The 15,654-nt window shown below is 40.2% G+C and overlaps 1 protein-coding gene across 1 annotated transcript in view; it reads left to right on the top strand.

The window, feature by feature from the left end:
- The first annotated feature begins 504 nt into the window (after positions 1-504).
- Positions 505-15,654, top strand: part of LOC128507456 (neurexin-2-like) — a 28,841-nt gene continuing 13,691 nt past the window's right edge. Inside the window, exon 1 of the mRNA XM_053478394.1 lies at positions 505-1,573. Within this exon, the coding sequence (XP_053334369.1) occupies positions 856-1,573 (718 nt within the window). The 5' untranslated portion in view covers positions 505-855. The remainder of the gene's footprint in view (positions 1,574-15,654) is intronic.

Raw genomic sequence — 15,654 nt, 5'->3', positions numbered from 1 at the left:
GTCTCAGCACCTTTTTGTTATTAATAATGGAATGAGCAAACAAGCACACTGTGCCTCCCTACAGTAAACAGTTACACTGCTGTGTGAAACAGTATTAAACATTGATTTTTTTTCCTTTTCTTTTTTCTAATATGCACTAGAGTAAATATTTTGGTATCCATTTAATCAAATATATATAAGAAAGCTAATGAAAGGTTTTGTGGCAAACATACAAAGATATTTTTACAATTATTATTACCGTGAGATTTCAGGTATGATTTGCAGGCGTTTTAATGGTTATTCACAAACACTAATTGGGAATTAACATCTTATTCTTTATGTTTGCTTTTTTTTTTTTATAGGTCGGAGCAGCAGAGGATTGTGGGGATGGCATCTGCCCCTGCTGTGGGGCATCTTTGATCGTTGTGGAACATTGAACCAACAACCTGGCTCAGGAAAAAAGAGAAGAAGAGTGAACGGAAGTCATGTGTCTTAACCGCATAACCAACTGCAAACAAACCGACAGAGAATGAAACCTCAAAATTAATTTTGATTCTTTTTGTTCATGCAACTGTGTGCCGTTGCAAATTTATCATGCAGGTTCGAGTAGAATTTTGAGCCAGTCTTGTTTTCTGGAGGGCTCTTTTCATAAATGTCCTATTCCATGGAAATCCTCAGAGAAAAATCGGGATGGAAAATCGAGGCAAAAGAAACCGTTAGGTACTAGGGGGTTTTAAAATCCGAAGCCATCTCTTTGCTCAGTGCTATTTCTGAAAAGGCCAAATACATTAACACGCCACACTGGGAATAAATTTTTCTCTTTTGCCGTGACGAAACGGAACATTAGAAAAGCAGGATTAAGAGCGTGCTTGAACGATGGCGGCGGGGAAGTGGAGGTGTAGTGGGAGGCGGATGCGGATCTCTGCCCTGCTGTTGCTACTGGCGGCTTCGTCGCTGGCACTGGAGTTCGACGGCCTGCCGGGACAGTGGGCACGTTATGGGCGTTGGGAGGCTGGTGCTACAGGTGAACTGAGCTTTGCAATGAAGACCAACGTGAGTGAGTCCGTTCTCCTTTACCTGGATGATGGTGGCAACTGCGATTTTCTGGAACTGCTCATCAGTGATGGTCGCCTGCTCCTTCGGTTCGCCTTGCATTGCGGCGAACCAGCTACGCTCCACATGGAGACACGTGTCAGCGACCAGCGCTGGCACCGGGTCCAACTGGTGCGCAACTACCGCCACACCACGCTGACAGTGGACAGTGAGGCCAAGGTGGCCGAGGTCAAATCCAAGCGTAAGGAGATGGTTGTGGCAAGTGACCTTTTCGTGGGTGGAATTCCTCCCGATGTACGCCTTTCCGCTCTTACCTCCAGCACCGTCAAGTACGAGCCTCCGTTCCGTGGCCTGCTCGCCAACCTGAAGACAGGAGAAACCAGCCCTGTTCTTCTGGACAGCCAGGGTGTGAAGATTGACCTGGAGTACCTTTGCACCAAACAGAACCCCTGCAGCAACGGAGGACACTGCTCCGTCTACCAGAGCGACGTTGTGTGTGACTGCACCAACACCGGTTTCAAGGGAAAGTACTGCACTGAAGGTAAGCCTGGCTAGAAATAGAAATGCAGATGAATATTCATGACAATTGACAATCTCCACAAAGCCAGTACACCGCTACAGTGAAAGGTTAACAGTTTGGTCCTGAAGGGACTCAACAAATTTAAGGCTTTCTTATTATTAATGATTCGCTTGAGTGTTTTCCTTATCTTTCTTCTCCGCTCAGCTGGAGTGCCAGTTTGACTGCTGAGCAGAGATCATGTGGGAGTCCAGGCTGTTTTTGGAATGATGAAACAGTCTTGTAGTAAAGTGGTGCTGCCTTCTGCCCGTGGCTAGGCTTACAGTTGAAAGTTTCTAAAACATTATTACAGCGGATTCATGACTTGGACGCGCTGGTGGTATTCGCCATTTAAAGGCATTCCTTTCATAGTCTGTGTGCGGGTTAGACCGTATATCCAGTGTGTAGCATCTGATGCGTTTAGAGTCTATGAGTCACCTGTTGCTTTAGGTTCATACAGTCATATCGATGCGCCAAAATGCATATAAAAAACTAGAGATGCACAAATTTATTACTATTTTTAAAGATGAATACATGTTTTATAGGTAATACCATAATAAGTACTATACAGATAAAGTTTATAGTCAATAGTCGTCAATAATCCCTGATCTTCGAGGAACTACAGTTGCTATTTTACACACTCAGGTTGATCTGCATCAGACTCTGTATTAAAGCTACTGCTAAACAATGTACACTGTTTTGGGAGGTGGTTTGTATTTAAGAAAGACGCTGTTGTTTTTGAATTTTTTTACCGATTATTTGTGTGTGCACAAGATTGTCTGTCCAGATTGTGTCGTCTGTTCGTTAGAATAAGAACATATTCTCATGTTTGTCTCATCTTCAGTGATATGATAGCAGTGTGGGGAAAAATGTGAAATTTTCTCATGTACACTCTAAATTATGCCGAAACATTTACACCAAGGAAAAGAGAAATGAAGGCTCTGACACTGGGGGTAAAAAAAAAAAAAAACTACTTTCTTCCTTAAAATTTCAAGACCAAATTTTATTAGGCAGTTAAAATATAGTGTCGAGGGGAACGATTGATTCTCTCTTACCTTAAGTCCTTTTTAACTGAGGAAGTATTCCCTCAATAAGAGTTACACAGCAAACCAAACTGAGGATTATTCTTAAAATCAAGAGTTTAGATCTCCTTTCTACAGATTCAACAAACTCTTAATGAAATTGTTGAAACTCATTAATCAGTAGCGGCTGATTACCGTACGTGGACATCCACAGAAAAATGTCTCATCGTCTCAACCTGTGATGAGCTGGAATTAAGTCGGGGTGAATTAAATGTCCTTCTGTCAACCCCGTGTCTTACATTTAGTTTTAGCTGAAATTGTCTATAATCTTCTTTTCCAAAACTGAAGCGGTCCATATGACACCGTGTAGCCCTTCCCTACCAGGATGGGAAAGTAGGCCAAGGGAATAAATTACACATTGTCCTCTAGCATGTACATCATCTTTCATGCTACCGCTAATGAATCACAGCCAGGCTAATGAAGCCTTATTCCAATGCATAAAAAAAGTGCAGCGCTGTTTAAACCATCAGTCCTCCCGGGAGCTTTGTAAATCAGGGAAGAAACTTCTATAAAAGCCACAAAGCAGAGTAATTTAACCTATAACCAACAACTTAAAAACTTTTGACCTGTCTCCTTTTGTTTCAGTTTTAAATTATTTTTTTTAAGGAAATTTAAAATTCAGGAAAAGACATTAAACTTTATCAACTTTCTTCAAAATGTTTAATGATGTGCCACTTTCTGTTTAGTATTTAATTGCACTTCCATACTACTAGAGTTTTAGGGTTAATCCCCAACTCTAATCTAATCCAGGAATCACTGCATTGTCTCCACAAGCTTAGTCTTCGTAATGTGGTCTACAAGATACAGTAGGATTAGTAGCTGTACTTCTTTTAATGCACTAATTCAGTAACCAGCATTAAAATCCAGATGTCTGAACACAAGCATGGTATAACGGTTCTCCAAATACTAGATGTATTCATGTATGAAACAAGACAGAACAAGACAGAAACATGAAGTAAGACTCGCAATGAACGAGACAAAGAAACGGCATGGTGTAAAAAGACCAATTAGTCACGAAGTAAACACGATCAGGAAGCAGACCAGACATTTACTGGACCATACCCAATGTCATTTCATGATGTACGCTCGCTAGCCACTTAATAAAAGCCCCTGTACACTCAGGTTTTTATGCAATTATCCAGTCAAGCAGTCATATGGCAGCAGCACAATGCATACACTCATGTCAAGATCTTCAGTTAATGTTCACACCAAACATGACAATGGAGCAAATGTGTGATCTCTGTGACTTTAACGGTGGCATGGTTGTTGGTGCCAGATGAGCTGGATTGAGTGTTGCATATAATGTAGATCTAGGCTTAAAAATGTTGAGGGACACCAAAGGAGATTGACTAGACTGGTTTAAGAAGAAGAGCTTTAGTAAGTGGATGAGCTACAGGTGATGACCAGCTCCAGTCAGCCAAGAACAGGAATCTAAAGCTATCATGAGCACAAAGGTGCTGAAACTGGACATTTGAATAAGGCAATGTGATTTTTATTAGGTAAGTCGTATTGCATGTCCAGGCCGGATGTCAACCCCCCACTGCCTCCTCCAGCATACTGCTGCAAGGAAGACTGGACCGCCTTCCACAGACTGGTAGAAGATCTCTAACATCTCACTGCAAATATTAAAGAAACATATCTGCTCATTCCTTTCTTTCTGTGAAGCCCCTGAGTTGACCATTCATGTCCAGCTCATTGTGGGAATTTAGGTGTAGGTATAAATGAGCTCAATAATGGTAATGGAGCTGGTTGGGGTTGTCTTTCTCACGTGGTCCACCACCCTCTTTTTGGTCTTGGTTACACTGAGGAGCAGATGCTTTTGTCCTGCACCACTTTACAGGTGTCCAGATGTCCAGGTCATCAAAAAGTATTTTTTTTTTATCTATAGACGCCCCCCCCCTCCCTCCACCATTCTGTGTAACATCTAGACCATGTTGCATATGGAAATGAGATAATCCAGAAGACCAGCAAGAGCTGCAATACTCAAACCACCAACACGCCACCGGTAAAGACACAGACCACAATTTTGTATCATTTTTGATGTCTGGTGTGAACGTTACATGAAGCTCTTAACCTGTATCTGTATAATTGTGCTGAAGCCACGTGATTGGCTAATGAGATAACTGTTTGAGTGTCTGGACGTACAGGTAATTGAAGTACAGGATGAGTGTAAGTTTGTAGCATTATTTATCACAATAAATGAGTTTTCTGGCAGCAGTCTTGCAGGACTTTTTTTTTTTTTTTGCTGTTTTTTACTTTGTAATGTTGTTGTTCTTCTTTTGGCTGCTCTTATTAAGGGGTCTAATTCATTGATCTATCCATCCATCTAGGAACCTCTGTAGTCCAATTAGGGACTTTGGAGGCCAATGGTGACCATTGTATTTATTTCCATTTTAAATGATGGTGGTAGGACCCCCGATCAACATTTACACACTACGGGCAATTGTGGAACGCCATTCAGCCTAATTACTTGCATGCCTTTGAAATGTGGGAGGAAACCAGAAATCCAGAGAAAACCCATCAACCACAGACCCAACATGGGAATCGAGTCCGTGACCTGGAGGTGCAAGGCAACAGTGGGTTTGGGCTTAGATTGGGATTTGAACCTGGGCCTCTGTGTAGCAGACTAGAAGCCTACCACTGACCACCACCAGTAAGAAGAATGTTACCATGAAGAGCATACAGTGATATAATTATATATCAACATATTGTCCAGCTCTAATTATATCATCATTATGACACTGTCACTGCTCACTAATATTACATAAATTACTCTTATTGATAAGTTGTTTGGTGACATAATGAGATAATAACTTAAAATAATAAAACCGAGTTAGAGAGGAGTTACTGTAGCAAAAAAAAATAAAAAAATGGTTTTACGTCGTTTTCTTCAGTGCTTGGTGATGATTTAAAGACGGTCAGTGACTCAGCAGTTTGGACAGACAGGGGATGTTCATTGCACCAGTCAGGTGTGTCTTGATAGATGCCTTCCTTGTGTCTTGAGGGATGGCGGGGGGGGTGGAGGTTGAGTCAAGCGGTGCCAGAAGGTCAAAGGGAACGTGCTGCAGTGCTGGGTTTGATAAAGTCGAACATGCATTAATGAGATGTTCCTTCTTACCGATCTATTGCTTTCAAGCGATGTTTCAGTTTGTCTGTTTTACAACAACATCTGAAATACATGTGTATGTATGTGTATGTGTATGACTAATCACTAGACTGGTACTGGAGAGTTTTTGATGTAAACGTTACTTTCTTCTTCTCATCCTCTTAGATCTGATATTAACGTGTCAAATCGTCCATGCTACTACCTTCCTGTCTCCTCTACGATCTGATGTTAACAGGCTAACTCTTCCATTCTCTCACTCTCTCTTTCTCCCTTTCCCTCGAGCTAACACTATCTGGTTCGTCTCTGGACGCACATCTGTTCAACCTCCACTCTTTGTTCTCCAGGATTTTAGCAGGATGTTAAAATGGTTTATGTTATTTGAAGTAAACCATATGTTCGGCCTTATGTTTGGTCTTTGGCCAAACATATAAAAACTCTGTCTTTTGCTGTTAATGAATAGAGATGTTTCTGACAGACGATATGTTTTCGTGTTTGACCGTGTCTCCCTCGGCGTCAGTAAGCTTATTGAAGCACAGGGGATAGACAAAGCAACTTGTTCATTCATCTATAAAACTAAGGTAATAATTAAGTATTAACTTGCTTGAGAGAGAGAGAGAGAGAGAGAGAGAGAGAGAGATGCCCCAACTTGGCTGAGAGTAAGTTCAGACTTTTACTAGTGGGTTTTGAGTCATGCACCGAGATAGTTTTCAGATCAGCCTAAAAAGGGAGGCAAATATAATTTTGGATTCCACTTATTGCTTATCAAACTCTTGAAACAAAGAATGTTTGCCCATGGTTAAAACTTGTTTTAAACTAAAATAACATTTAAGGTGATTAATATTTTAATAAAATCTTTAAATAAATTATTTTGTAGGCAACTATTAACTACATAGGCAACTATACAGTATAAGTCCAGTATGAAACACAAAAAGCCCTGTGATGGATTGGCATGCTGTCCAGGGTGTACCCCGCCTCGTGCCCTAAGCCTCCTGGTATAGGCTCCAGGTCCCCGCGACCCTGAATACAGGATTAAACGGTATGGAAAATGAGTGAGTGAGTGAGACACAAAGATTCTTTTTTTTTCTTTTTTGTTACTGTTTCATGGGTCAGGTACTGCCCTCTTTTCTATAAACAATAGTAAAAATAAATTCATTTTTAATAATAATAATAATAATAATAATAATAATACAGCAACACGGTGGCTCAGTGGTTAGCACTGGCATTTTGCACCTCCAGGTTTCAGGTTCGATTACCGCCTTAGCTCTGTGTTATAGAGTTCGCATGTTCTACCCGTGCTTGGTGGGTTTCCCCTGGGTGCTCCAGTTTCCTCCCACATTCCAAAAACGTACGGGTTAATTGGCTAATTGGAATTTCCAAATTGCCTGTTCTGTGTGCGTGAGTGTGTGTACTCTGTGATAGATTGGCACCCTGTCCAATTACCACCAACCCACCCCTCATGTATAAGGGAGAAAGCAGTATAGGCAATGAGTGAGTAAGTGAGTAATATTAATAATAATGATAATAATAATCAGGGCGCTTCTTAAAAAAACCCTAAAACAATATATGTGCCTATATAATTAAGCGCCAGGCACCAGCCGATACCATATTATTATGATACCTAATGATATACTAATTAATTTGTTTTGCGATTTTACAAATATCTCTTTCGATATTTTTTCCTATTTTTTTTTCTTATTTCATTATAATTCTAAACAAACTTTGCAATAAATTTGTTCTACCATAATAGGATGCTGTACTGCGTGCCCATTTTAAATGCGCCACCTGACGTTTTTTTAGAGGAACAGCAACATTTTGCCACCTTAAATGCAGCGCAAATAAATATTAAATTGCCACACAAGCGAATCGTGATAACTAGGTAAATCGATTTTATTTTTCCTCTTTTCTATTATTTGGCCTGCTTTGTATTGTACGTATGGGGATTCAGGATTATCTAGCAATATAAATGATTTATTGTTATCTGGCAACCCCATAGTTGTAAAGGTATACATCTTTTGATTTATCCCATGAATTTTTTTTTATTTCCGTAAAGCTGCTTTGCGATTGTTAAAAAGTGTTATACAAATAAAAAAAGAATCGAATTGAATTCAGCTTAGGATGGATACAGGGGTGCTGCAGCTGTGCGCCAGCCACTCTACCTGTGCCACCCACCGTTTTATCACATTATCTGAAATGTGTTTTAAAATCCGAAAGAAAAGGCAGATTAATTTATCAGTATTAAATAAATCCGCCTGTGTCGCGTGCACGTCCGACGTGTTAGCTCAGTCACAGGCGTGCCATTCAGCCTGGCTTTAGGGAAGGTGGAAGGTAGCTGAGAACAGAGCCATTCCTTCCTAAGGAGTAAATAATGCAGGCTTAGAGTCTGTCTCTTTTATCAACACAAATTAGTCTGGGTTTACACTCCAAGCTGAGAAGCTTGCCAAGAATGTGTGTGTAAGTGTGAGCGAACGTGTGTGTGTGAGTGAGTGTGAGTGAGGGACTGCTTTTTGCTCACTTTTAGACCAATGAGTACCGCTGTGCCTGCGTGTTCCTCTGGGCCAAAACACTGGCCTGCGAGGTAAGGTATCATTCTGTTGTCTCTGGACTGGTATGACACAAACTGGCGACGATTAGACGCTTTCAGCACGCAGCGGTCCTGGCAGCGCTCTTGGCACGGAACCGAGGACACCAAATAATGGCTTACACAACAAGACAACTATTCAGCTAATAATTAGAAGCGCTGAAAACCTAATTTGGTATTGTTTTTGTGCCCTCACTAAATATATTTCATCTCAGGGATGAGTTTTATTTTCTAAAAAATTAATAAAAATTGTAATTAAAAAGACATTTCAAACAGATGCTCTGGCAGTAATGCCGAGTGCAATTTAAATCGCAGGTCCGTTATATATCGTAGCGCTTGTTTTAATACGTTGGCATTTCTATAGGAACAGCTCATATGCAGAGCGGACAGGCAACAGTAATCTAAAGCTAATAATCATCATCTTGCTTTATGATTCATCATTGGGATTCCCTTGCAAAGAGAGAGTTCTCGATGCATCCCAGTTACGATTTTAAAGAAGACTCGCAGGTATACAGCAGTCTGCGGCGATGGACATCACAGTTTACTGCCATTCAACCTACATTTTTCATCTGCTTGTGCTCTTGTGTTGCTGTGCACTGCAGACTGTGATGAAACACCGGGATGGGATGTTGCACCTCAGCCTGAGGGTGTGTAGCAGATAACGCCGTGATGGATTTAGTTACCGTTTTCACCCTGTCAGAATCGGGTGCCAGGAAATAACGAGGGCTTGCGGTCTGATTTCTCATTTCTGTTAGGTTTTAGAAGCCGCTTATCCAAAGTACTCACAGGTATTCATATTAACAAGCCGTATAGATGATGATAATTAGGATGATGAATTCAGAAGATTTATACTGGAGGCGAGATTTGATCCAGGTGTGAGGTGACAGCACTAACCACTGAGCCACTGTGTTGCGTATAAAAGAAGATTTTGGTTCGTTAATGTTCCTCCTTTGCTGACACTTAGAGTTGCAAATGTAGCATTTTTTAGAGCACAGCAGTATAATTTGGATTTAACCATTTTAACAGTGCAATCCCGACGAATTAGTTATGTAAGACAGATTAATGGAGCAAAAATAGCTTAAACAAACCTAATAAAAGAAACAATAGGGCTGTTAAAAAATACCGCTCGCTCCCTTACACCTGAAAGCGTCTACAGTATCATTTCAAGCTAGAATGCTAAAGAAGACGCCTTACATTAGCAGGGGACGGCGGAATCTTCAGGGAAAATCACATGGGTTTACCTCTGATCCGTCAATAAGATATTCATGGAAAGTTGACGAGGAGGGAAATTAGGATGATGTCCCAAGCACCAGGTACAGTATGACCATGGCCAAAGATTGTCAAGATAAACCGACTCAGTAAGAGCTTCATAAGGAGTGAAGTGAGGCTGGAGTCAGTGCGTCAAGAGCCACCATGTAAAGATATCTTTAAAAAATAGGCTACAACTGTTACTTTCTTAGTATTAAACCATGCCTGAACCAGACAACATCAGAAGTGGCTAAGGAAAAAAAATACTTAGACCGTCGCTCAGTTGTCTAAGATTCTCTTTTCAGATAAACAGTAATTTAGCATTTCATTTGGAAGTATGATTTCAAGCTAGAATGCTAAAGCAGACGCTTAACATTAGCAGGGGACGCTGGAATCTTCAGGGAAAATCACCTGGCCGACAGGGATTTGGTTTTACCTCTGCACGGGTAACCAGTAATGTCAGGGGAGAGCGAAGATGTTAAATATAATACAGTACCAGCTCAGAATGTGTACTAAAGTTCAGCAAAGATTTCTGTTCGACTGTTTTATAAGCTCATATTTCTTTCATTAAATCCTGCATATCTCTCGCACCACAGCTTATCAGATGAAGAGTCGCATTTGTCTGTCTGTATTTCTCGTGCACGACACAGTACAAAAAGATCAAAATTCATATGCAGGCTTCATCCTACCATTCTGCGTCCTCCAAGATTCCTTCCCCTTTTCATTTTCTGTTTGCCTGGAATACCACGTTATATCAGTAAGCTCACTAGATCTGTCAACATCGAGCCTGTTATTGCACCCACTCTTCCAAGGTCAAAATGAATACTCGGTCTCTGTCGCTCTGGGAAAAGGGAGCTTTGTGCCAGATATATTGCTTGTATTTTCTGCCATTGTTTAATAAAAAAAAAGAACTTGTTGGATGCTGACATGTTTGCTTTTAGTTCCTGAAAAAAAAAAAAAACACGGGAATTTTTTTTTTTTTTGCAAATTCTATGCCTTAACACTCAAGTGCCTTGCTTTTGTTTTTCCTTTTTTTTGTCTTTTTTATTGTATGAAAGCCTTTTAGCTAAAGACAAAACAACAGAGTGCACAAAGACAAGCAACAACATGAGGTTAAATTTTTTTCAATTAAGCTTTTTTTTTAATATTATATTAGACGTCATGTGGGAATGCACCTCATCACCTTATCACATTAAATCGATACAGAACTGTCTAACAATGTAGATAAAGACGAGGTTAAAGTGTCTGTTTGATCCCTCGAGCACACCTTTAAAAAACGTTACATCACTGGAGCGACCCTCTGGCTCAGCTGAACAACAACCCGGCATCATGCTAACAACTCAATAGGCGTTAGCCTAGCTTGCCGATTTAGCCGTGGCATGTCTGAGGAGCTCCAGATGCTGTCATCATGTCACTTTTTGTGCTTCCACTTAATTCGCAGCAATTCTCTTGCCATGACCAATTTGAGCGAGCCATGGAGAGTGCTTGTAAAGGTTAAAGCGGCCCTCGTGATTTATGGCCGCCCGACAGTTTAGCGCGGCTTGACATCTCGAGCCAAGCAGGCAGTTCACACAAACATGGCGTGATTAAGAGATTTAGCGTCTCGCTCAGGGCGACCATGCAGCATGGGTCTCTGGCACACTTTTAACATCTCAGCAAATCTTAGTGACATTGTGCACTATGGGGTTGTTAGAGTGTCACAATTTCACAGAAACTGAAAGTGTATGAATGGATAGTTAGCTCACCATCGACTTTGAAAAAAAAAAAAGAGAGGAAGAAGACACATTTATCCGATCAGCCTCGTGCTGCTCTGGGGGAATTCCCATATTTCTGGATGGTTTATTTCACAAAGAGTCAGAAGGGGAATGAAGGTGAAGAGCGAGGCTTTTATTAACAGCCGTTTGTTCCAATAAGCACAAACAAGAAGAGGAATAATGGAGGAAAAGGGAAGAGATAAGAAGAGGAGAGAATTCTACACACACATGTTTACCGCGCACAATGGCTTTTTGTTTACCACAATACCCATGATCCTTTACCAACTCCTATCCACTGCTGTTATAAATCACATTACATGTTACGTCTGCTTCCGACCATATCCATAATCACAATCACAATCAGCTTTTCATGAAAATATTTTAGTTTTTCTTTCTTTATTTGATTTAAAAAGTGAAACCCTCATGTATCCTAGATTTATTACACTTTCAAGGCTTTTTTTGATTGGTTATTTTCAATGATTACCGGTCCCATCTCATTAAAATTCAAAGCCCAGCATCTCAAAATTTTTTGATATGTCATTGCGTGTTTAAGTAAATAACAATTCATGCAGTTTAAATATCACATGTCTCTCAGTCTACGTTTAGTAAATAGGTGGCAAATACTGCTGACTTGACTGTTTTGATCATTAACACCCTTCACACGAAAGGTAAGCCGTAGAAGGGAAATGTAGGGTAGGATAATGTTACAAGCTACAGGAATGACCACAGCCTTTAAAAGATTGTCAAGGCAAACTGAGGCAAGAAAAGCTTTACAAGGAGTGGAGTGAGGCTGGAGTCAGTGCATCAAGAGCCACCATGTGAAGACATCTTTAGAAAAGAGGCTACAACTGTTACATTTTTATTATCAAACCTAAACCACCTGAACCAGACACTGTTAGAACTTTCTTATCTAGGCTAAAGAAAATAATAATAATTCGACCCTTGCTCAGTGGTCCAAAATCCTCCTTTTAGATGAACAGTAATTTTGCATTTCCAAGTTCCAAAGTCTGGAGGAAGTGTGAAGAGGCACAGTCTGTGATGATTTGGCCATGATGCCATGACATCTGCTGGTGTTGGTCCACTGTGTTTTATCATGTCCACACACATGACACACTTTATGGAGATGCAGATTTCCTTTACCAGCAGGACTGGTTTACCCCTGAGCACAGTACCAAAACTACCATTAACTGGTTTGCTGACCATGATATTACTGTGGTTGATTGGCCAGATTTAAAAGTCTCTATAGAGTATTGTCAAGTGGAAGATGAGAAACACCTGACCCAACAATACAGACAAACTGAAGGCTGCTATTAAAGCAACCTGGTCTGTAATAACATACATGAACAGCTGTTTCAGAAGTTAAACCTCTCTGTGTTGTAAAAAAAAAAAAAATATTGATCTTAGAAAATATTAAAATATTCTAATATTTTGAGATACTGGGTTTCTATTTCCATAAGCTGTACGCAGTTATTATTAAAATTTAAATGTTGAAAGCATGAAATGTTTCACTTAACATATGATAAATCTTAAATAGCTGAGAGCTTCGCTTTTTAAATTAAATGATGAAAAATCGACTTTTATGATAAATACTGTCAGTGGTAAAGAATATTAAGGTGTCATATAGCAGCTTTAGAGAAATATTCTGTAAATTCTGGATATTGATTTAAAAAAAGGTATAGATTTTATACATTTTTAGCTTCTTTAGTCTGGCCCTAGTGAGCAAGCTAAAGCTGAAGGGGTCAAAACAACTAGTAACTCAGGAGGTAATGAAAGAATGAACATACACTACTGTGCAAAAGTCTCATCACAATTTTTTTTTATGTAGTTTTAAGGAATAAATAGTTCTAAGGCTTTCCGAAGGATTGTTTTAATGATCAGGTTGGTGATTACTATATTAGTGGTGATGATTGTCAAGTGTTTGGAACAGACGAGAGGGGAAATGAGGCTGCTGCTGAGGTTGTAACATAAACCACCAATTTGTAAATTGTATCTTACGCTAATATGTACACATCTCTCTTTTGAAACAGCATGCATGCACACAGCATCTTTGCTCTCATTATTTGGGTTGTCACACATCATATTTTTGTGACCACTCATTCGTTTCACACAATAGATGCTTGATTTAGCAAATAACATGCTTGGGATTTTGCTCTAAGGACGCGGTAGGAAACTAGATGCCTCGCTTTAGCTGTTGCAGAAACTATTGCTTCATCATAGACCGTATGTTTCCGATCTAGGACTCAGATCTGATCCGAAAAACATCAGATTTGTGCGCTAAGTCAGCCCTTAAAAAATAAATAAATAAATACAAAAATCAGGTCTGTGTCATGGAGAAAAAAAACCCAGATTTGAGTCACTTCAGGCTGGTGATGTGAACATCGCCTACGTAATCATTATGTAAAATGTTTAAACTGCTAGCCTCTCCGTGCTGTAGTATCGCCAGTCAGAGGTTACTATATGCTCATCTTGTTTATTTTTACGTGTGTTTACTCAGAGAAGGGAATCAAATGAGGTATTAGCTGATTTAGCTCTTTCGTGTGAGGCTTCTGGATCAGTTGTGCCTGATCAGCATAGAAGGGACAGTTACAGTAGCTTCTAGGTCAGCACTTTAGCTCATAAATTCTGCTTGTACAGCCACTGAGGTGTCTCAGGCATCATATTTTGAACCTCAGCCCCATTCCAAGGAGAGACGGCAAGTCAAATATTACCGTATTTCATATTCGTATTCATATAACATAGCGTTCACAAAGATTAATCTTTAATTGGGCATGGAGCAGCCACGCTCGCAGTGCGTAAAGTGTGTGAGAGTCTCCGGAGTGTCCTCATTAGCGTTTTAATGTTGTCCTAACTGGCCGCCGGCTTTAAGGGCCGAGTACAATTTTCCTCACAGCCACTTTCCTCTCATTATCACAATAGCTCTGCAGCCACCGACAAGCAACGCCGATATGACTCACACCACCATGGTACCATGATACTGTGATCTCTCCACGCCCGAGCTTCTCGTGCCTGCTGCGCCGAGCAGTTGTCTGCGCCTGTCTTACAGAGAGCATCATTCTGTCATTTAATAAGCCTGCAGCTGTCCCTCTGGTCTCGTCCTTCTTTCCATCGTTTGCCGCGATCACGTTTAAACCACGTTTTAGTAACGGATGCTTTTACGACGCGGAGTAAACGCACATCACAACCTGAGCTTTACTTACCAATACGATTAAACATACGTCTCTTTACGCATCCTGCAGTAAACCTTTGTCTCGGCCATTGATATTTATAGCTTTAATCACATCTGTAAGCCTGCTAAAGACCCCTTTATCCCCGACACCTGTCGTCTCCTATAAAGGACCCTCTAAACTCCATATAATGAAAATAACATTCATCGTTTGGCTTGATTTACGACATAAATGAGCTGCGCATCAATTTTTAGAGCGACATGTTCTGTGCGAGAGCTGCAGCAGGTCTGCACAGAGAGGCACTTAGGAGCTTTTTAAAGTTTTTTTTTCTGAAAACACTTATCCAAAGTGATACTGAGTACCAGCACCAGGGCTGTACATTCTTTTTTTTTTAGTTCACTTGTCCGGACGGACACCTACTTAGAATTTCCTCTTGCCCTGACCAATAAACCACTTGTCTCAAACATAATAATAATAAAAAAAATCTACATATTGTAGTTTTTTTTTTTATTATGTAACCCAATAGCACATTTTAGTAACATTTTGTTTGATTTTGCATGGCCACTGATATTTTTTGGAAAAACTGTATGCCTTGTCAAGGAAAGTCATACGTTTGACTCAAACACTTTTAACAAAGAAAATTTAAGAATGCATAGAACAGAAAAGGGAACAAGTACAAATGATATTCAAGGCCAAAAGTTCCTCATACAGAAACACACTGCAGTTTCAAAACAAAATCACAAAATGGTTGCACAGTGGTGGAAAAATGCAAATGGGATATTTTTTTACAAAAACCTATTTTCTTACAGGTATATTAGAACATCAATCAAATTATATCACTTTATCCTGTATTCAGGGTCGCGGGGGGCCTCCAGCCTATCCCAGGAGACGGGGTACACCCTGGACAGGCTGCCAATCCATCGCGGGGACCGTTTGAAATAAACTTGCATATGTTTGTCCCAGCCAGTGCACACACGAACAACAAAGCTTGGGAATTGTGTCATTCATTTTGTTTGATTGTGTACTGGGAGCATTATTTGATGGGGATATTTGTCTATCAGAATATGCTACCCCAATTTTTCCAATAAATGTGTCATAATAAAGTATCCGAACATGCTCCACTTACTGTTATAG

This window comes from Clarias gariepinus, chromosome 19 (genome assembly GCF_024256425.1).
Source record: "Clarias gariepinus isolate MV-2021 ecotype Netherlands chromosome 19, CGAR_prim_01v2, whole genome shotgun sequence".
Classification (NCBI taxonomy): domain Eukaryota; kingdom Metazoa; phylum Chordata; class Actinopteri; order Siluriformes; family Clariidae; genus Clarias; species Clarias gariepinus.
Note: the sequence above shows the minus strand (reverse complement) of the source record. Positions and strands in the feature narration are given on the sequence as shown.